The 19782-nt window shown below is 44.9% G+C and overlaps 1 protein-coding gene across 4 annotated transcripts in view; it reads left to right on the forward strand.

The window, feature by feature from the left end:
* The window catches only part of MTR (5-methyltetrahydrofolate-homocysteine methyltransferase), a 1497716-nt gene that overhangs the window by 459987 nt on the left and 1017947 nt on the right, over positions 1 to 19782 (forward strand). For all 4 annotated transcript variants that reach the window (XM_073627630.1, XM_073627629.1, XM_073627631.1 and 1 more), the window contains one exon: positions 5707 to 5819. In XM_073627630.1, coding sequence (XP_073483731.1) covers positions 5707 to 5819 — 113 coding nt within the window. The remainder of the gene's footprint in view (positions 1 to 5706; positions 5820 to 19782) is intronic.

Here is a 19782-nt window from a genome sequence, read left to right on the forward strand (position 1 = left end):
TGAAGTGGTTTACGAGGGGCCGAATTTTGTAGAGCCAATCGTATTCAGGGTCTCCACGAGAACGACAGAGTTCATTGTTGTTGTTGAAGTGCATGAACCGCAAAATCTGCTCGTATCGTGCCCTGGCCATGGAAGCAGAGAACACGGGCATATGGTAAATTGGGTCAGTGGACCAATATGACCGCAACTCACTCTTTTTATTTATGCCCATGTTGAGGGAAAGGCCCAGAAAGATCTTAAATTCGGAGACCGTAATTGATCTCCAATCTCTGGCAAGGGAGGACTGGGGATTAGCGGCGATGTGTTGACCAGCGTATAAATTGCTTTGGTCCACAATAGATCAATAGAGATCTTCGGTGAAAAACAATGAATAAAAATCCAGTGGCGTAAAATCAACTGTTTCCACCTGAATTCCGGGTTGGCCGGGGGCAATACGGGTGCTGCAGAAGTGGTGGGTACCCAATTCGTATTGTCGAATGCAGCAGGAAGGGCACTATGGGCACGACGGGCCTGTGTTCGTCTTCTTGGTGGCAGCGGGACACTAGTGCTTGCCACCTCACCAGCTTGAACTGCACTTATGGGACTCGCCACGTCACCACGTGATACTGCATTGCTGGATATACGACCAGGGTGTACTAGGCCGCTGGTGCTTGCCAGTTCACCAGAAGGAATAGTGGTACTAGTACTTCTCTGCTCCATACGAGGGACCTGCGGTTCTTGCACTTCAAGGACAGAAGAAGTTCGGGGTCTGGTACGCCTGACCCTAGCAGGGACCACAACTCCGTCATCAGAGCTATCTGTCATGGAGCCGCTGTCCTCTACAGGATCGTATTCTGAGCCTGAATCTGACAGATGAGTGACTTCCTCTTCACTATCTGTCATGCTCAGAAACGCGTAGGCCTCTTCACTAGTGTACCTTCGATTTGCCATTTTGGGCTCTAAATTTAGGGGTACACTAGTGAGACTCACAGGCAAAAAAGCTCCTGACTGCCAGCGACTGATTCAAAATAAACTATAATAAACAAACCAACTAACCAGCGTCACCCGTAACAATTATATGGTGATCACTGGTGAAAGGGTTAACTAGGGGGCAATCAAGGGGTTAAAACCTTTAGTAGGTAGTATATAGGGGTCCCTGTCGCTATAAAACACTGACGGCGAACCTATATACTTACCTCCCTAACTAGCGTCACCTGTGTCACTAATACAGTGATCAGAAAAACGATCGCTTAGTGACACTGGCGACGGGGGGTGATCACAGGGTTAAAACTTTATTAGGGGGGGTTAGGGGGGTACCCCAGACCTAAAGGGGCTAACCTAACTGCCCTAACACTTATAACTGTCACAAACTGACACCAATGCAATAATCAGAAATTGGTGTCAGTGTGACAGGGGGTACAGGGGGGTGATCAGGGGGTGACTGAGGGGTGACAGGGGGGTGACAAGTGTGCCTGCGTGTTCTACTGTTAGTGTAGTGTTGGTGCAAACTTACTTGGATGTCTTCTCTCCTCGGCGCCGGAACGAAAAGACCGGCTCGAGGAGAGTGACATAACTTCCTCCGCTTCTGTTTACATTCACAGAAGCTGAGGAAGCCCGTCATTGGCCAGGAGCGATCGTGAGGGGGGAGCCACGAATGAGTGGCCTCCCCCTCACCTTTGATCGCCCCTGACCTGAATCCGACCGCCGCAGGCACCGGGGGGGGGTGGTGTCCGATCGGACCCCCCACCCGCGGGCAGGCAAGGACGTACCTGTAAGCCCTTTTGCCTGCCCGTGCCATTCTGCCGACGTACATCGTCGTGCGGCGGTCGGCAACTGGTTAAGGCGGCACCATATTTGCGCAAATGTTTACCAAAACAATATTTTCGCTAAAAATATGCTAATACCATTAATAGTGCACATAAACACAACATAACTTGCAAAATTCCTGCTAAATTGTTACTAAAGCCTCGCTCACATGTGGCATACTAAAATGTATGCCCATGGGGGGCTATGTTTACCCACATAGGGATGCACAGGTGTTTCATGCATCCCCGTACAGGCAGTCCCATATATGTCAATTGGGATGCAATAGCTGCTGTTCCCAATCTGACATCCGTGTGGGTACATGACCCTGAATGCACACAGTGTGAGCTCAGGGACATGCATGCAGACCTACATGGATGTAAAATTGGAAGCATCGGCTCTGTTCGTGCAAGTGCTACATCCCAAATGACATCAGTGGGACTGCCTGCACAGAGATGCACGGAACACCTGTGCCTCCCTGTAAAGGTACGCTGTGTATGCCCTGCGTGAACAAGGCCTTAGGCCCCTTTCACACAAGCACACCAATCAGATTTGCCTGTCTGTTTTTTAGGCGGGCCCAATTGGACCACCCAATGTTCTCTATGGAGTGGCCGATGTAAATGGCCAAGTGTCCGTTTACACCCATCTGCATCCGATCAAGTCCAGTCCGCTAAAAACAGATGGGGATCCTATTCCCCATCCATCTAACGGATTGGATGGTATCCGATGGAACTGGACAGGCAGTCCGTTTCTATCCGACCACCCCATATAAAATTGCAGGCTGTGTCCGTGTCCGCTCTGCATCAGCGTAGCGGACGTGGACCTGTTATCTGCCTGCTCAGCAGGGATCAGCAGACAGATCCCCTGCTGAACAGGCGGATCTTCTTGACAGTCCGCTCCATGTGAAAGGGGTCTTTCCAGTAGCGGCCAGTTCATTAGGGGCACTGGGGCGTCAGGGCGCCGCTCCCCTGCAAGGTGTAAGATTCATTTTTTTTGGTTTTTTTCAAGCCACATGATTAGAGCCTGAGGGTCTAATTGGCTTGAAAAAGGTTGGCTCAGGGCGCAAAGCATTGCACACCGAACCCACCCACTTGTGACAATAGAGAATTAACATTCGCTATTGTCTTCCGGCTTCTCCCGAGGAAGCCGAAGAGGGAGAGGCTGTCACCATGGAGGGGTGAGTGCAGGGGGGGGGGGGGTTGCCGTCCCCCCACTGGGTCCTATTGTGTTTTTGTTTTGTTTTTTGTTATTCCTTTCTAATTTTTTTTTTTTTTTTTTTTTGCAGTTATATATTTTTTTTTGCATGGGGGTCTGGGGGTCTTTGGTTAGATATGAGAGGTCTAAACAGACCCTCATATCTCTTTTTTTTTTTTTTAGACCGTCTCTGCAGCACTTTACTTGAATGAATAAGGAATCTGTATAGAGATTCCTGATTCATTCATAAAATGAAAGTCTGATAAATTGTAACACTCGCTATACTATATATCAGCTGTCAACGTCAGTGGGAGGTCTAGGATCGATCTCTAATCATCGCTGCTTGCGTCCTCTCTACTAGAGGAGAGGAGCTTGGTAAACACATGTTTATCAAGCCCCCAGCCCCCCCCCCCCCCAAGCTCCAACGTCACCCACACCGCACTCCCCAGCCTGACAGATCAGTGCAGAGAGAAGTGGCGGGAGGAGAAGGAGGAATAACGCTCGGAGCGACCATGGATCGTGGGGGTGATCTGAGGGATGGGGGGGGGACACATCTGGATCCCCCTGAAGCCGGCGGGAGTGGCAGAGGAGGGATGCCAACTATTGATGGTAGCTGCAGAGGATGGGGTGGTTGCTGGGGTGGTAATCAGTGCTGGGGGGGAGAAGGGGGTGAAGGGGATAGGAGAGGAGAGTGGGGGGAGCAGTTTTAGATGGAAGTTAGTGGCAGGAGGTGGAGAGGCAGCAGGGGACAGAGAAGCGGCGGCATGGGGGGTGGCATTAACATTAGGGGTTAATGACTCTGATCATCAGGTTGTAATTCTCTGATCAGAGTTATAGTATTGTTCAGCAGAGTCTGCTGAACAATTCTGCTATAAGTTTATGGTCATTTCAGTGAGGGAGAAATGAGGTCCGTACGGTATACAGACTTGACGACCTGCAGGCACTTCTGTAGGTCTGTATGAAGTACAGACCTGGCAGTGAAAGGGTTAAACACTACTCTCTCTGGACCTGCTCCTGCAACCAGATTTCTACCAAGGTACATACAACATCAATGCTAAAATACCTTAATTTAAATGAAGTGTTTATGGGGTAGTTTATCAAATGCCTTAGCAAAATCCAGATACACTACACCCACAGGTCTGCCTCTAGTCAAATTACAGCTCACCTCCTCTGAATGTTAAAAGGTTGGTGTGGCAAGTACAGTATTTCATAAATCCGTGTTGGTTAACGCAAATCATACTGATTTCGTTAACAAATTCTTAGATGCGGTCCCTTATCTGTCCTTCCAATATTTTATATACTATTGACTAGTCTGTATTTTCTAGGTATATATCTTTTTTTTTTTTTTTTTTTTTTTTTTAATATTGGTATCATGTTTGCTTTTCTCCAACCAGCTGGTACCATCCCAGTCTGTAAACTGCCCTTAAAAAATAGGAACTGTGCTCTGGTTGTGACATGACTAAGTTCTTTGAGGACTCTGGGATGTAAGTTATTTGGTCCCTGTGATTTATTCACATTTGTTTTAATTGTTTATTTATTTTTTTTTTAACACTTGTTCTGTCAGTCATAAAGGTATAAACTGAGGAGAAGAATGTGTTGAGCCAAGGTTCACACTGCTGCGGGACTGAAATCATGCAAGTTCAGCTGAACTCGCACAATTTCATACCCGCATGTCAGTTCAAGTTCAGGGGCAATTTCAGAGACATCTGTGCGGGTTCCTGCACAGATGTCTATTGAAATCGCACAAAGTCTTCAAAAGTAGTACAGAAACTACTTTTGGGAAGCGGACGGTGTTATTTCCGGCAATAGCCGCCGATTTGGCATGCAATTTGACGTGTAAAATCGCATGCCAAATCGCATCAATGTGAACCTAGGCTCAGAGAGGTTTGGGAATTGAAAAAAAAACACACAATCAATTATACTCGCCTTGGTTGATGCAGCATCAGTCCAATTGTTCATATGTCCCCCTGCTGTCTCTAAGAAGGAGAACTGAACAATCAAACACTGCTGATCACTCAGTTCTCGGTCTTCAGTAAGCAGAGAGCCAGCAAATGTCAGCTCTCTGCTCCTCCAGTGATCACTGGAGTGCGGGGTTGTGGAGGGGACTGGAATGGCTGGCTTAGTCTCCCAGTGGCTTTCTAAGAGGCTGCTCGTCCAGGCATCTGTTCGGAACCTGACATTGAAGTCGAGATTGGTCCAGAGCCTGAACTGGCTGAGAGACAGCAGCCAACAGTGGACTTTAGCTTGCTGTTGGCTGAAAACAGGTCACAGAAGTGTAGAATGAAGTGCTCTCCTGTTACCCACAGGACCAGTAGGGCCAAACAAGCTTTGGAGCTACATCTCTAACACAGTAGCCTTCTCCCTGTCACTTGTGAGCAACTTCCCCAGGTAATGTTTTTACTCTCCGCAATGCCTCTCATAATCTACTTTCTAATTTCTTTGGATATAGATTACTGGTTCTCATAGTTAGGTCCTTTTACTGTACCCAACACATTTATGTTGGTTGTTTGAACTATCACTCAAGTGTTAGAACCTATCTACCAAGTATTATACATATAGATGTGGAGGCTTATTAAGCAGTCATATCTCTAGGAATATGACATATGCTAACATTGCCTGGTAAACTGAGAAGCTGCAGTTTTGGGAAAAAAAGTGTTTAAATAAAAGCTGGTTCAGCTGAGTGTAGTTGTTGAATTCATATTTTTTAATAACTGATATTTTCTTCAACAGGCTTGGAACCCTTCAGAATAGGACCTTACACCAACTTTGTGAATATTGGAGAGCGATGCAATGTAGCAGGGTCAAGAAAGTTTGCTAAACTGATCATGGCAGGAAATTATGAGGTAGGATGCCTTGGGAGATGTGCTCAACTAAATTTTTGCCATCATGCAGAAATCATTCCTAACGTTCCTAACATTCCAGCAGAAAATACTTGGCACAGAGCATTCGAAATAATTGTGCTTTGCGATATTACAGTAAATAAATTGGTAAAGACTACACTTTTCTATTGGAACTTAATTGATTACAATACACAAGTTAGCCATATATACATAGAGTCCTTGGTCATAAGACAGCAGATATGTTTACTATGAAATAATTGATGGGAAACATAAGCAAATTAATGGATTATTCAACGTGCTACTGACCACTGGTGATGGCTGTATTGGGGCTGGGTGTTATACAGCCATGGAAAACGTAAGTACGTGCCATACATTACAGCAGTTTGCGTGGCTGGCCATGGAGGTGAAGAGAGACAAGATTGTCTCTCCTCGTCTCTATGATCTAGGAGGCCAAGAGCAACATCATGACATCATTTTTGGTTTATGGCAGGTGTAAACTTTTTTTTTTTTTTTTTAATCTTTATTTTAGTTACAGATTTCACATTAACCAAATCACATCACCAAGAGGAGTGCACAATGAGGTGCAAGCACCCACTGCAACATTAGTCTTACAATGTAAACAAGGTACAGCAATTACAGGCAATACAATAAAAACTGCACATTAACCACTTGAGCCCCGGACCATTATGCTGCCTAAGGACCAGAGGTCTTTTTCCAATTTGGCACTGCGTCGCTTTAACTGCTAATTGCGCGGTCATGCAATGCTGTATCCAAACGAAATTTGCGTCCTTTTCTTCCCACAAATAGAGCTTTCTTTTGATGGTATTTGATCACCTCTGCGGTTTTTATTTTTTGCGCTATAAACGGAAAAAGACCGAAAATTTTGAAAAAAATGATATTTTCTACTTTTTGTTATAAAAAAAAATCCAATAAACTCAATTTTAGTCATACATTTAGGCCAAAATGTATTCGGCCACATGTCTTTGGTAAAAAAAATGTCAATAAGCGTATATTTATTGGTTTGCGCAAAAGTTATAGCGTCTACAAACTAGGGTACATTTTCTGTAATTTACACAGCTTTTAGTTTATGACTGCCTATGTCATTTCTTGAGGTGCTAAAATGGCAGGGCAGTACAAAACCCCCCCAAATGACCCCATTTTGGAAAGTAGACACCCCAAGAAAATTGCTGAGAGACATGTTGAACCCATTGAATATTTATTTTTTTTGTCCCAAGCGATTGAATAATGACAAAAAAAAAAAAAAATTTACAAAAAGTTGTCACTAAATGATATATTGCTCACACAGGCCATGGGCCTATGTGGAATTGCACCCCAAAATACATTCAGCTGCTTCTCCTGAGTATGGGGATACCACATGTGTGGGACTTTTTGGGAGCCTAGCCGCGTACGGGGCCCCCGAAAACCAATCACCGCCTTCAGGATTTCTAAGGGTGTAAATTTTTGATTTCACTCTTCACTGCCTATCACAGTTTCGGAGGCCATGGAATGCCCAGGTGGCACAAACCCCCCAAACCCCCCCCCCCCCCCAAATGACCCCATTTTGGAAAGTAGACACCCCAAGCTATTTGCTGAGAGGCATGGTGAGTATTTTGCAGCTCTCATTTGTTTTTGAAAATGAAGAAAGACAAGAAAAAACATTTTTTTTTTTTCTTTTTTAAATTTTCAAAACTTTGTGACAAAAAGTGAGGTCTGCAAAATACTCACTATACCTCTCAGCAAATAGCTTTTGGTGTCTACTTTCCAAAATGGGGTCATTTGGGGGGGTTTTGTGCCACCTGGGCATTCCATGGCCTCCGAAACTGTGATAGGCAGTGAAGAGTGAAATCAAAAATTCACGCCCTTAGAAAGCCTGAAGGCGGTGCTTGGTTTTCGGGGTCCCGTACGCGGCTAGGCTCCCAAAAAGTCTCACATGTGGTATCCCCGTACTCAGGAGAAGCAGCAGAATGTATTTTGGGGTGTAATTTCACATATTCCCATGGCATGTTTGAGCAATATATCATTTAGTGACAACTTTGTGCAAAAAAAAAAAAAAAAAAAATTTGTCTCTTTCCTGCAACTTGTGTTGCAATATAAAGTATTCCATGGACTCGACATGCCTCTCAGCAAATAGCTTGGGGTGTCTACTTTCCAAAATGGGGTCATTTGGGGGGGTTTTGAACTGTCCTGGCATTTTATGCACAACATTTAGAAGCTTATGTCACATATCACCCACTCTTCTAACCACTTGAAGACAAAGCCCTTTCTGACACTTTTTGTTTACATGAAAAACTTATTTTTTTTTTGCAAGAAAATTACTTTGAACCCCCAAACATTATATATTTTTTTAAAGCAAATGCCCTACAGAATAAAATGGTGGGTGTTTCATTTTTTTTTTTCACACAGTATTTGCGCAGCGATTTTTCAAACGCATTTTTTGGGGAAAAAACACACTTTTTTTACATTTTAATGCACTAAAACACACTATATTGCCCAAATGTTTGATGAAATAAAAAAGATGATCTTAGGCCGAGTACATGGATACCAAACATGACATGCTTTACAACTGCGCACAAACGTGCAGTGGCAACAAAATAAATACTCTTTTAAAAGCCTTTAAAAGCCTTTACAGGTTACCACTTTAGATTTACAGAGGAGGTCTACTGCAAAAATTACTGCCCTCAATCTGACCTTCGCGGTGATACCTCACATGCATGGTGCAATTGCTGTTTACGTTTGACGACAGACCGCCGCTTGCGTTCGCCTTAGCGCGAGAGCAGGGGGCGACAGGGGTGCTTTTTTATTTATTTTTTTTTTCTTTATTATTTTTTTGCTTTTTTATCTTATTTTTAAACTGTTCCTTTAATTTTTGTTTTTTTTTAATCATTTTTATTGTTATCTCGGGGAATGTAAATATCCCCTATGATAGCAATAGGTAGTGACAGGTACTCTTTTTTGAAAAAATTGGGGTCTATTAGACCCTAGGTCTCTCCTCTGCCCTCAAAGCATCTGACCACACCAAGATCGGTGTGATAAAATGCTTCCCCAATTTCCCAATGGCGCTATATACATCCGGCGAAATCTCATAGTCATAAAATGCTCGTAGCTTCCAGTTTCTTAGGCCATAGAGATGTTTGGAGCCACTCTGGTCTCTGATCAGCTCTATGGTCAGCTGGCTGAATCACCGGCTGCATTCTCAGGTTCCCTGTTGAGACAGGAGAGCCAGAGAAAAACACGGAAGACGGTGGGGTGGGGGGGGCATTCCCTCCCACGGCTTTTAAAAGCAGTCTAGAGGCTAATTAGCCGCTAGGATTGCTTTTACATGAAAGCCGACCGCTGGCTGAAAAGAATGATACCTAAACCTGCAGGCATCATTCTGGTATAACCACTCAAATGGCGAATGGCGTACCTGAAGACAAAAAAATGGTTAACAATAAAGCACAGTAAACGGTAAAGTATAAAAAATTGCATACCTGAAAAACAAACATGATAAAACATAATAACAATAAAACATTGCAGAATAGAATACAGTAAAAAAGAGCAGAACAATAGAGAGAGAGAGAGAACAATAAAATGACAACTATTTTTTTTTATTTTATATATATATATATATTTTTTTTTTTTACACTTTTTTTGTAACTAACTTTTATAACTGTAACCGGTTCCAGGTTCGGGTCTCTCAAAATGCGATGGCATCTTGGGAGACCCTGTGAAAGTGCGCCTAGTCTGTGCAATGCTGTACCCTACGCTAATACTCAACTAGTGTATGGTAGCGTTCAAAACATTCACCAATGCAAAGACCAGGATTGTCAGGACAGGAGGGACAATAATAGCGGGTGTCACGCCTATATCCGCGCTTGCTGCAGACACAACATCTTTTTTGGGGGGGTTCGTTGGGTAATGGTACTCGGGAGGACATAAAGAAAATGCCTCTCATGCAGCCGACTGCATTTGGTTGGGGATGTGAATGGGGGAAGTACGGGCGCTGCAGAAGTGGTGGGTTCCCAATTAGGATTGGCAAATGCAGCAGGAAGGGCACTATGGGCACGACGGGCCTGTGTTTGTCTTTTTGGTGGCAGCGGGACACTACTTGTGCTTGTCACCTCACCAGCTTGAACTGCACTTATGGGACTCGCCACGTCACCAAGTGTTACTGCAGTGCGGGTTTGACTACGACCGGGTGTACTAGGCCACTGGTGCTTGCCAGTTCAATAAAAAGCTACCAAAAAAACTGTTAGGGATCGCAGGGATCAGGCCTGACTCTGCGAATGCTGTAGTTATGCGTTTAGTGTTTTGTAAGTGACAGTGATCGATCGATACTGCACTTGGGTGGGCTGGGCTGGGCCGGACGGAGAGGCAAAACGCAGGTGCTAGCAGGTATCTGGGCTGATCCCGCTAACACTGCGTTTTTGGGAACCCTAAACTGCTGGGGACGCTAGTATAGATCTGATCGGATCAGATATTGATCAGATACTATACCACTAAGGGAGGTGTATGCTGCGTGCGTGGGTGTTAGTGGTACTAGCGCTAACCTGACGCTGCTTGGGGCTGGTGCTTGCCAGTTCACCAAAATGCTACCAAAAAAACTGTTAGCGATCGCAGGGATCAGGCCTGACTCTGCGAACGCTGCAGTTATGCGTTTAGTGTTTTGTAAGTGACAGTGATCGATCGATACTGCACTTGGGTGGGCTGGGCGGAGGGGCAAAACGCAGGTGCTAGCAGGTATCTGGGCTGATCCCGCTAACACTGCATTATTGGGAACCCTAAACTGCTGGGGACGCTAGTATAGATCTGATCGGATCAGATATCGATCCGTTCAGATACTATACCACTAAGGGAGGCGTATGCTGCGTGCGTGGGTGTTAGTGGTACTGGCGCTAATCTGACGCTGCCTGGGGCGACGCATATCACCGCCGGGCGATCAGGGGCTAAACCTTTATTCGGTAATAAACGGCGGGTGCCCTGACACTATAAAAAATAAACAAACTAACCAGCGTCACCCGTAACACTTATGCGGTGATCAGTGGTGAAAGGGTTAACTAGGGGGCAATCAAGGGGTTAAAACCTTTATTAGGTAGTATATGGGGGTCCCTGATGCTATAAAACGCTGACGGCGAACCTAAATATTTAGGTCCCTAACTAGCGTCACCAGCGACACTAATACAGCGATCAGAAAAATGATCGCTTAGCGACACTGGTGACGGGGGGTGATCAAGGGGTTAAAACTTTGTTAGGGGGGGTTAGGGGGGTACCCTAGACCCAAAGGGGGCTAACCCTAACTGTCCTAACACTGTAACTGTCACAAACTGACACCATGCAGTAATCAGAAAAAAATCCAAAAAACTGCTTGGTGTCAGTTTGTGACAGGGGGGGGTGATTGGGGGGCGATCGGGGTGTTTTGTGTGCCTGGCATGTTCTACTGTGTGTGTGTGTGTTGTGCACTCACATTACAGTCTTCTCTCCTCGGCGCCGGAACGGAAAATACCGAGCCGAGATGACATCACTTCCTTTGCTGCTGTTTAGCATACAGCAGCAAAGGAATGTTCCTATTGGCCGGCGGCGATCGCGAGGGGGGGGGCACGAACGGATGGCCTCCCCCTCACCTCCGATCGCTGGGGAACAAAACCGGACCGCCCCGGGCACCGGGGGGGTCCGATCGGACCCCCCACCCGCGGGAGGCAAATCACGTATATGAACGTGATTTTGCCTGCCCGTGCTGCCTTGCCGACGTACAGCGGCATGAGGCGGTCCTTAAGTGGTTAAAGAGCACCCTCTTACAAAGGCGCCATCAGAGTGCATAGAGAACAAAAAATTACCCCAAGCACCCAAGGAGGCTGTAGCCGCTTAACCTACTTCATAGAAACTTAGAAAAATAGCTTAGATTGATTAAAAAAAGCAAGGAAATGGCTGAGAAGAGGCATGCTTAAGTGCACACCCCTCCAAAACCAAAGGGTTGGCTGTATAGAAATAAAAACCAAAGCTAAGAAGAAAAAAAACAGAGGTCATGCCACCAGACCCACCCCCCAGGCCTGCCTGCTATTAATAAGAAAGTGTAGGTAGCCAATTCTGAAATGAAAAAAAAACTACATTACTGCTTCAATTTTTTTTATACTTTTTGTTAAGAGTCTGAGCACTGGTGCCTCCATTCCTCTGAATGCTGGATGTTTTACACCTTTAGTAGCCAATCCTTCACAGTAGGGACCACAGCAGTTTTCCAGCAAGTCAGGATTAGGCTTTTACCAGCATTCAGAAGATATGGTATCAGTGAGCATGTATAAAATCCTAGGGATGTATGGGTTTCATCGGAAGAGGCTCAAGGTCTAACTGACACTGAGTGATTTTCGTGATTATGCTTCATATTTCTGCCCTTGGTGGTTGAATAAGTGGACAGTCCCACCAAATGTGTAAAAATGTGCTCATCCTTTCCAACAGAGGGCCGAGGCCTATTTGTAAATACAACAAAGTTTATCGGGGACCCTATACCACCGTGTTAGGAACTTGTAACAAGATTTTTGCATTGTGGAGCATACTAAGGAGGCGTGTGCCAGTACTGTTATTTTCTCTCTACTGCACTTTGGAAGGCTTCGGCCCAACTCTCTTCATCCCTTATTTCTATTACAAGGGATGTTTACAATTCTTGTGATGGGAATAAAAGTGACAAAAGGCAAGAAAAGGAACCGGGTTTAAAAAAAAAAAAAAAAAAAAAAAAAAAAGCCTCCATACACGCAGATGTGAACACATGCGTAGGTTGCACATTTAGAAAGGAAAATAATGGATACCTTGGTGTCTGGCAAAAAAAAAAATAAAATAATGAGAAGTTATTTGAAATCAATTATTGCATTGTAGGGGAAATGATTTACAAGTATAGTTTAAAAACATTTTTTTAAATTTGTTTAGGACTGGCCATCCCAGCATTTCAGTGCAGGTGCTGACCGTTTTATGCTAAAACAAGTCTCCAAAACTCAATGTTAGTGCTTCTGCAATAGAAAAGATTAAGACAATTTAACCTGCATAGTAGGTGTTCCAGGAAAAAGTTGCTGTTCCAAATGAAAATTAGAACAAGATCTAGGTATTAGAAGAACTGGACACTAGTAATAATAATAAAACAAAAAAATAAATAAAAGACTTGGGTACAACCCCTACTACCAGCATGTTGTTTTTTTCTTATTTTATTCTATTTTTTGTGCAACAAGGTTCCTTCCCAGAGAGGGTCATTAATTGGATACGAGTTATTTGCAACAGATGAAAAAATCCAGAATATCTGTAAATATCACAATCAACTGCAGCCTTCAGACTCCCATTCAAACTACTTTGTCCTTTTTTGTCATAGCAAGCATAATGATACTACACCATCCAGCATATATGTCCAATCTATAATATGCACCTAGATAGCTTCCATGAATGCAATAGTGTGTTTTATAATCTAGACCTGTGTTTCCATAATGATCATCTCTAGATCATTACCCTTCTAAAACTCACCCCCTGAACAACCAGTTATTAACCCTGGAGCAGTTTTTTTTTTTTTTACTTGTGGCTCAATGCCTAGATGGCCAAGGCCAAAAAAAAAACTTCCTCTCACAAACACCTTTTCAAGGAAGACATCTTGTAAAGGATGTCAGAGGCAAGGTTTTACTTCCACACCAGAAGATCCCAAACCCCCCTTCTAAGGAGCCTCTACTTCTGCAAAACATAGGGCACCTAGTCACTCAAACCAGGCCTCAGCTTCCAAACCTGAGTAAGAGTAAGTTGTGCAAGAGTTGGTCCACAAAGCCCAGAAAGTCCTCTCCAAAGGTCTTCTCCCAATGAAGGGCCACCCTCACTCCTAACAGTGGTGGGATGTCTGTTAGTTTGCCTCTCTCTAGGTCACTAACATCCAAGACCTGTGGGTTCAATAGGTGGTTTTAAGGAGTTTAAAGCTCTACCCATTTGCTGCATTCTTTCAAATCAATCAAGGATTGTTGAAGGGCATTTAGATTTACCTAATGCTCTGACCCATCTCTTGTCTAGAGTATAATTGTGCCAGTACCTCCAAAAGACAGGTTAAACATATTTAAAAATGTTAACGGTACCAAAGCCCAACGGAGGTATTCATCCCATTCTGTAATATTCGGTTGGCAGAGAGAGAATTGACCTTAATGGCACCAGAGCTGATATTGGTACCAGCTATTTATCTGCATGTGATGGAAATGAGTGAATTTTCACCACCTGCTGGCCGATCCCTATGGCAGGATCACGTATATAAATACGTGATCATGTACTCCCGCCTGCAGTTCTCTCCTCCTAGCACAAATCTTCACTAATTCTGCCTTCTTACACATACATCCCCCCAATTCCTCCTAGCACAAATCACCCCCTCTGTTATCCTGCCCTTTCCAGCACAAACAGCCCCCCTCCCTAATCTTACAGGAGTAGTGAGGAGGTGCAGGCTCTTTGTGCACCCCCAGACCGGTCCCCCATGAACATTTTATCCACGCCCGTTGCAAGTCTGGACAGGAGAAGTGTCAAGTAACGATCTGGGATAACAGTGCTCCTCCATACAGCAGATAACCCAGGATCCTCTTAGATCGGACAATACACAGCTTGATTTCCATCCCCTACCTCCTTCAAGGGCTGCTCATCTCCCGGAAATGTGGGTACGGGGCAGGTTATCAAGCCATTTACCGAGCGATCTAAGAGGATTCCTTGTAATCCACTGACAGGAGTTGGGAGAGCACAGAAAGCCCACACCTCCTCCCAGCTCTCTTATTGCTGACAATTATCCTTTCTGGACTTGTATTGGGCGTGGGTGCAATATTCATGGAGGGCCACAACTAAAATCTGTGGGGGACACAGCCCATCCCAGCACCCCCTAGATCTGGCCATGTAATAAAAGGGGGCCCCTCTAGGAAGGGCACCTGTAGGCGCATGCCTACAGTGCCTAATGGGAAATCTGTTCCTGGGCCGAGGGCAATGGGGATCTTTATTATAGGCATTTTCAAAGCAGGTGAGATGATGTAAAAATGTAAAGAGGAAGGGGCAAGAAAAGGGGTAAAAAAAAACGCATTATTTGCACATAACGGAAAATTTCCAAGCTTGGTAAGCCTTGCATATCCTGAATAAAGGAAAAAATGTTTTGAAGTGCAAATTAAAGGTCAGATGGTGAAAGAGACCAGCTGAATGCCAAACTTTAATGACGAAAGGGGAAGTTGCAGCTGAGTAGAAGGACAGATTCTTAAAGAAGGATTGTAATGGAATATTGGGGGACTGGACTTCTAAGTTTATTCCATATGGAGAGAGAATGGACCATGATGGGGTTGGAGAGGTCTTTACGATCAGAGGGACGGACAGAGCCATAGGAAGTTAGCGACAGAGGGGGGCACAATCTACCTTTTCAAGGCTTACCGAGAGCGGGGGCTTTGGGGACCACATGATATTTAGGTAGGACTGATAACTCTGCCGCTTGATGTGCCGGGACCGATATGGGTAACACCCAAAATAAATATAATAATTTGGGAGTAACGTCATTTTCCCTCTGTTTTACCCTACCTATCCAGGAAATTGGGAGAGAGGACCATTAAGAAAGTAGGGAGGTAGGGCGTGGGAGGGGGGTGGTGGTTAAATTTTATATATGTCATTCAGTGTTCGAGGGAGTTGGATACCGAAGTAAGAGAGGCTTTGTAAAGCCCATGGAAACCGAAACGTCTCTTAAAACAATTAAAATAATTGTTCCATCGAAAGGGACAGGGACACATTAAGGGCCTGAGATGTCTGTTAGGCCAGAGATCACAGCAAATCTTTCTAATGTCTGGAGGAGGGTAGGCAGAGACGTCAGTGGGGAAGTCAAGAAAAGGAGGACATCATTGCAGAAGTATTAATTATGCTGTACGCCCTCAACTCCCTGAATATCAGGGTTAGAGCGCATTAACTGGGCCAAGGGCTCAGTGGCCATGGTGAACAGGAAGGGGGGATAGTGGGCAGCCTTGTCTGGTGCCACGGCCTATTGGAAATATGTTGGAATGGTAACCAGCCTATCGAACATAGGCCTGAGGATTATGATAAAGGGACATACAACAACTGAGTAAATGTGGGCCATACCCACCCAGCGTTGAAGAATATAGTGAATATAGGGCCAGGACACTGTGTCAAATGCCTTGGTGATATCTAAACAAAGAATACACTTTGGAATTCAACGCAATCAAACCACCTGAATCAGTAGAGATGCTCGCCACACGTTGCCAGCTTGGCTGTCAGAAAAAATGAATCAGACCGAGACCGAAGTACAGTTAATCACACTAGTTTAATAATAATAAAAAGTCAAACAGAGTAAGCATAGTCAATACATACACCAGAGTTCAGTAACCAGATCTGGTAGTCAGCCAATGTCAGAGAGCCAGAGATCAAGGTAGTAGTGCAGCAAGCAGGATCAGGAGCCAAAAGGGATGTCAGCCGAGCAAGTCTTCAACAGGAACGCAGGAGAAAGTCTCTGAGATGTGACCAAAGGCAGAAATGAAGTGATCTGGACGGTTTTAAGTAGCCAGGACTGACAAGCAGATCATCGACAGCTGAGTCACTGTGGAGAGAAAGGAGCTTGCAATTAGCCGACAGCTGAGCGCCCAGCTCAGAGAAGGGCTAAGCCCAGCCCTGACAGTACCCCCTCCTCAATGACCCCTCCCTCTTGGAGGACCACTAGGCTTTAGAGATAAACGTCTATGCAAATCACGGAGGAGGACAGGGGCATCTACGTCCGAGGATGAGACCCAAGAGCGTTCCTCCAGACTGTACCCCTTCCAATGCACCAGGTACTGTATGCGCCTATGGAACCTACGGGAGTCAACAATGGATTGTACTTCATACTCCTCATGGTTCTCAACCTGTATAGGGTAAGGACGTGGCACCGAGACCAAAGGTTTCAATAAGGAGACATGAAACACATTAGAGATGCCGCATACTAGGAGGAAAGTCCAACGCGTAAGCCACTGGGTTACTCCTGCAAAGGATATGGAAAGGCCCAATAAACCAAGGTGTGAACTTCAAAGAGGGAACACAAAGTCGGAGGTTGCGAGACGACAGCCAGACTCTGTCCCCAACCTGGTAGGAAGGCGCAGGCAGGCGTCTGCGGTCAGCATGGGGTCTTTACCTATTGTTAGCATGTCGCAAAGCCTCCTGGACTTGTGCCCAAGTGGAACGAAGGCCACGAAGATGCTCCTCTAATGCAGAAATACTCTGCGGAACAAACGAGGCAGGCAACATGGAAGGTTGGAAACCATAATTCGCCATAAACGGGGACAAACGGGAAGCTGAATTCAAGGCACTATTATTAGCAAACTCTGCCCACGTTAACAGGTCTGACCAGTTGTTATGATGGTCAGAAATATAGCAACATAGGAATTGCTCCAAGGACTGATTGGCTTGTTCTGCGGCCCCATTAGACTGCGGGTGATACGCAGAGGAGAAAGCAAGCTGAATACCCAACTGTGCATAAAAGACTTGCCAGAACCGGGACACAAACTGACTACCCCTGTCTGAGACAATCACCTTGGGTAGCCCATGTAAGCGAAAGATCTCTCAAGCAAAAATAGAAGCCAGTTCCTTAGCAGTAGGCAACTTCTTGAGTGGAATACAATGTGAAATTTCCGAGAACCGGTCAACCACCATAAGGATAACTGTGTTACCCTGGGAGTTGGGTAACTCCACAATGAAATCCATAGACAGGTGGGTTCAGGGCCTCTCTCTCCATTGGGTATTCGTTGTAGGAGGCCCATTGGAAGGTGTCGTGGAGTCTTACTCTGAGCAAACACGGAACAGGCAGCTACTAAGGCGGTTACATCAGCACGTAGACTAGGCCACCAGAATTGTTGGGAAATGGCCCGAAAGAGCTGATTCTTCCCAGGGTGGCCAGCAGCCTTGCAAGAATGGTAAGTCTGGAGCACAGCAGTACGGATACTCTCGGGAACAAAGCAGCAATCGCAAGGTTTCTCAGGAGGAGCATCGAGCTGAGCTGCAAGAATTTTGTCACCCAAAGGAGAAGTAATGCCACAAAATTTCCGACAGAGTTCGATGGGAGCTTTTCATCGTATATTCCGATCGTGTGTATGCCCCTTCGAAAATTCAGACAGACTTAAACATAGCACGTTTTAAATTTTTCTGACGGAACTAATTGCTATCGGTAAAACCGCTCATCTGTATGCTGTTCCTACGGACCAAAAACAACGCATGCTCTGAAGCAAGTACGAGACGGAAGCGGTCAGTCTGGTAAAACTAGCGTTCGTAATGGAGATAGCACATTCCTCACGCTGCAAATTCTGTGATCTTTTAATGTAGCGCATTCTTTTGTGCTTTATAATGCTAGAAGAATGAAATGGTTTTGCTGCTGATGTTCACACAGAGTTCTCAGAAACTTCTTTCTTTATTATTTCTCGTGATCTCATGAATAATATTTTATTATTTTAAAGCCAGATCTCCAGAATAATGTTTTGAAATATTTTTTATAGTCATTTTTTTAGAAATTTTTTTCGTCAAGAGCTCCTTTTTTTTTTTTTTTTTTTTTTTTTTTTTTTTTTTTTTTTTTTTTGGATTATTGCAAAATTAGTTTCTAGTAATCTCCATAATATATATATATATTTTTTTTTTTGGTGTGTCAAGTTATCATAATAACATTATTATCTTGTATTTTGTAACCTCAAGGAGGCTGGTTGGTGTCCCTTGTTATTTGACATTGTATTTTTGAAATGTACCTGCATACTCACAATCTGTCCTATTTTTATGAAAACACATAGGCAAGTATTTTCAGAAAATAAAATATCCATTTATTCTGGGTAACGAAACAAAGAGGAATGCAATGCTGGAGAAATGTTTGTAATTTGTGAAGCCTTTTGGCCCCAGGGCACACATCAAGTCTGTGGAAAAAAAAAAAAATTGTTATCTTGAGGAGTCCATATAATTTTGAGCCCAATCTGGTCCAGGACTCCCAAAGATCAGAACCAGCAGCAGATGACCTATATGTCCCCAGGCTGTGGTACCACACCAGCCTGCGTCTTCTGTCAGATCAGACTGAACCCAGGCCATCACTTTCTTCTCTTCCCTGCAGCCTTCCCTACAGCCTTCCTTGGAGGCTGTGGCTCTAGTGGTGGCTTTGTGGCAGGAGGAGTAGGAGGATGGGTGAGATCATATATGTGGCTGTTCTCTGTCAGCTGGCCCCTCAACCCCTTCTCAAGGGCCTCAGCAATAATTCCCTCACAGAGGAAGTGTTGGCCCTCCTCCAATTTCAACAATTGTGGCTAGATAGCAGCCATAGGCCTCTTCAGCATCAGGTTGGCTTCTGAGGACATCAGTTGCTTCCCTATTGAGGCCCAGTGCTACCTCCTCCGTCCTCGTTCCCTCCCTGGGCCTTTTTGTTTGAAGGCAGAGGGGAGGCACCTGGGATTGGGTGAGGTTCCTACTGGGCCCGCCCACCTCCTGGCTGTCACTGGGCCCGCCCACCTCCTGGCTGTCACTGGGCAAGGCCACCCCTTGGCTGACACTGGGCATGGCCACCTCCTGGCTGCCACTTACCAGACCCTCCTCCTGGGTGAGCTCATCCTGTGTATAAAAAAGGACATGGTTTTAGTTTTTGCTTCATCAATCACACACAATTTTTAGCTCATGACTTGCAAATTGAATGTTAATAAATAGAAAGGACTATCATTCTGACCCCAGCGTTTTTCTTTCTTGTCCTAATCATTTTTGGCCACTACTGTCTATTCATATGTAAATCACTTGGTTTTAAATCATTAGTTATTAATTATAACATCTAGTTAACATCATACATATTAGGACAATAAATATGTATTAAAATAATATACCTGGCTCCAGCTGGGTGCATCCACTTCTTCCAGGATGGAAGGCCCAGGTTGTTCCTCGTCAGCCTCTGCTGGGGTTGAGGGTAGGGTGGAGGGAAGGCTGCAGGGAAGGGTAGAAAGTGATTCCCTGGCTTCAGTCTGGTTGTCTTAGA

Source organism: Aquarana catesbeiana, linkage group LG04, assembly GCF_042186555.1.
Source record: "Aquarana catesbeiana isolate 2022-GZ linkage group LG04, ASM4218655v1, whole genome shotgun sequence".
NCBI lineage: Eukaryota > Metazoa > Chordata > Amphibia > Anura > Ranidae > Aquarana > Aquarana catesbeiana.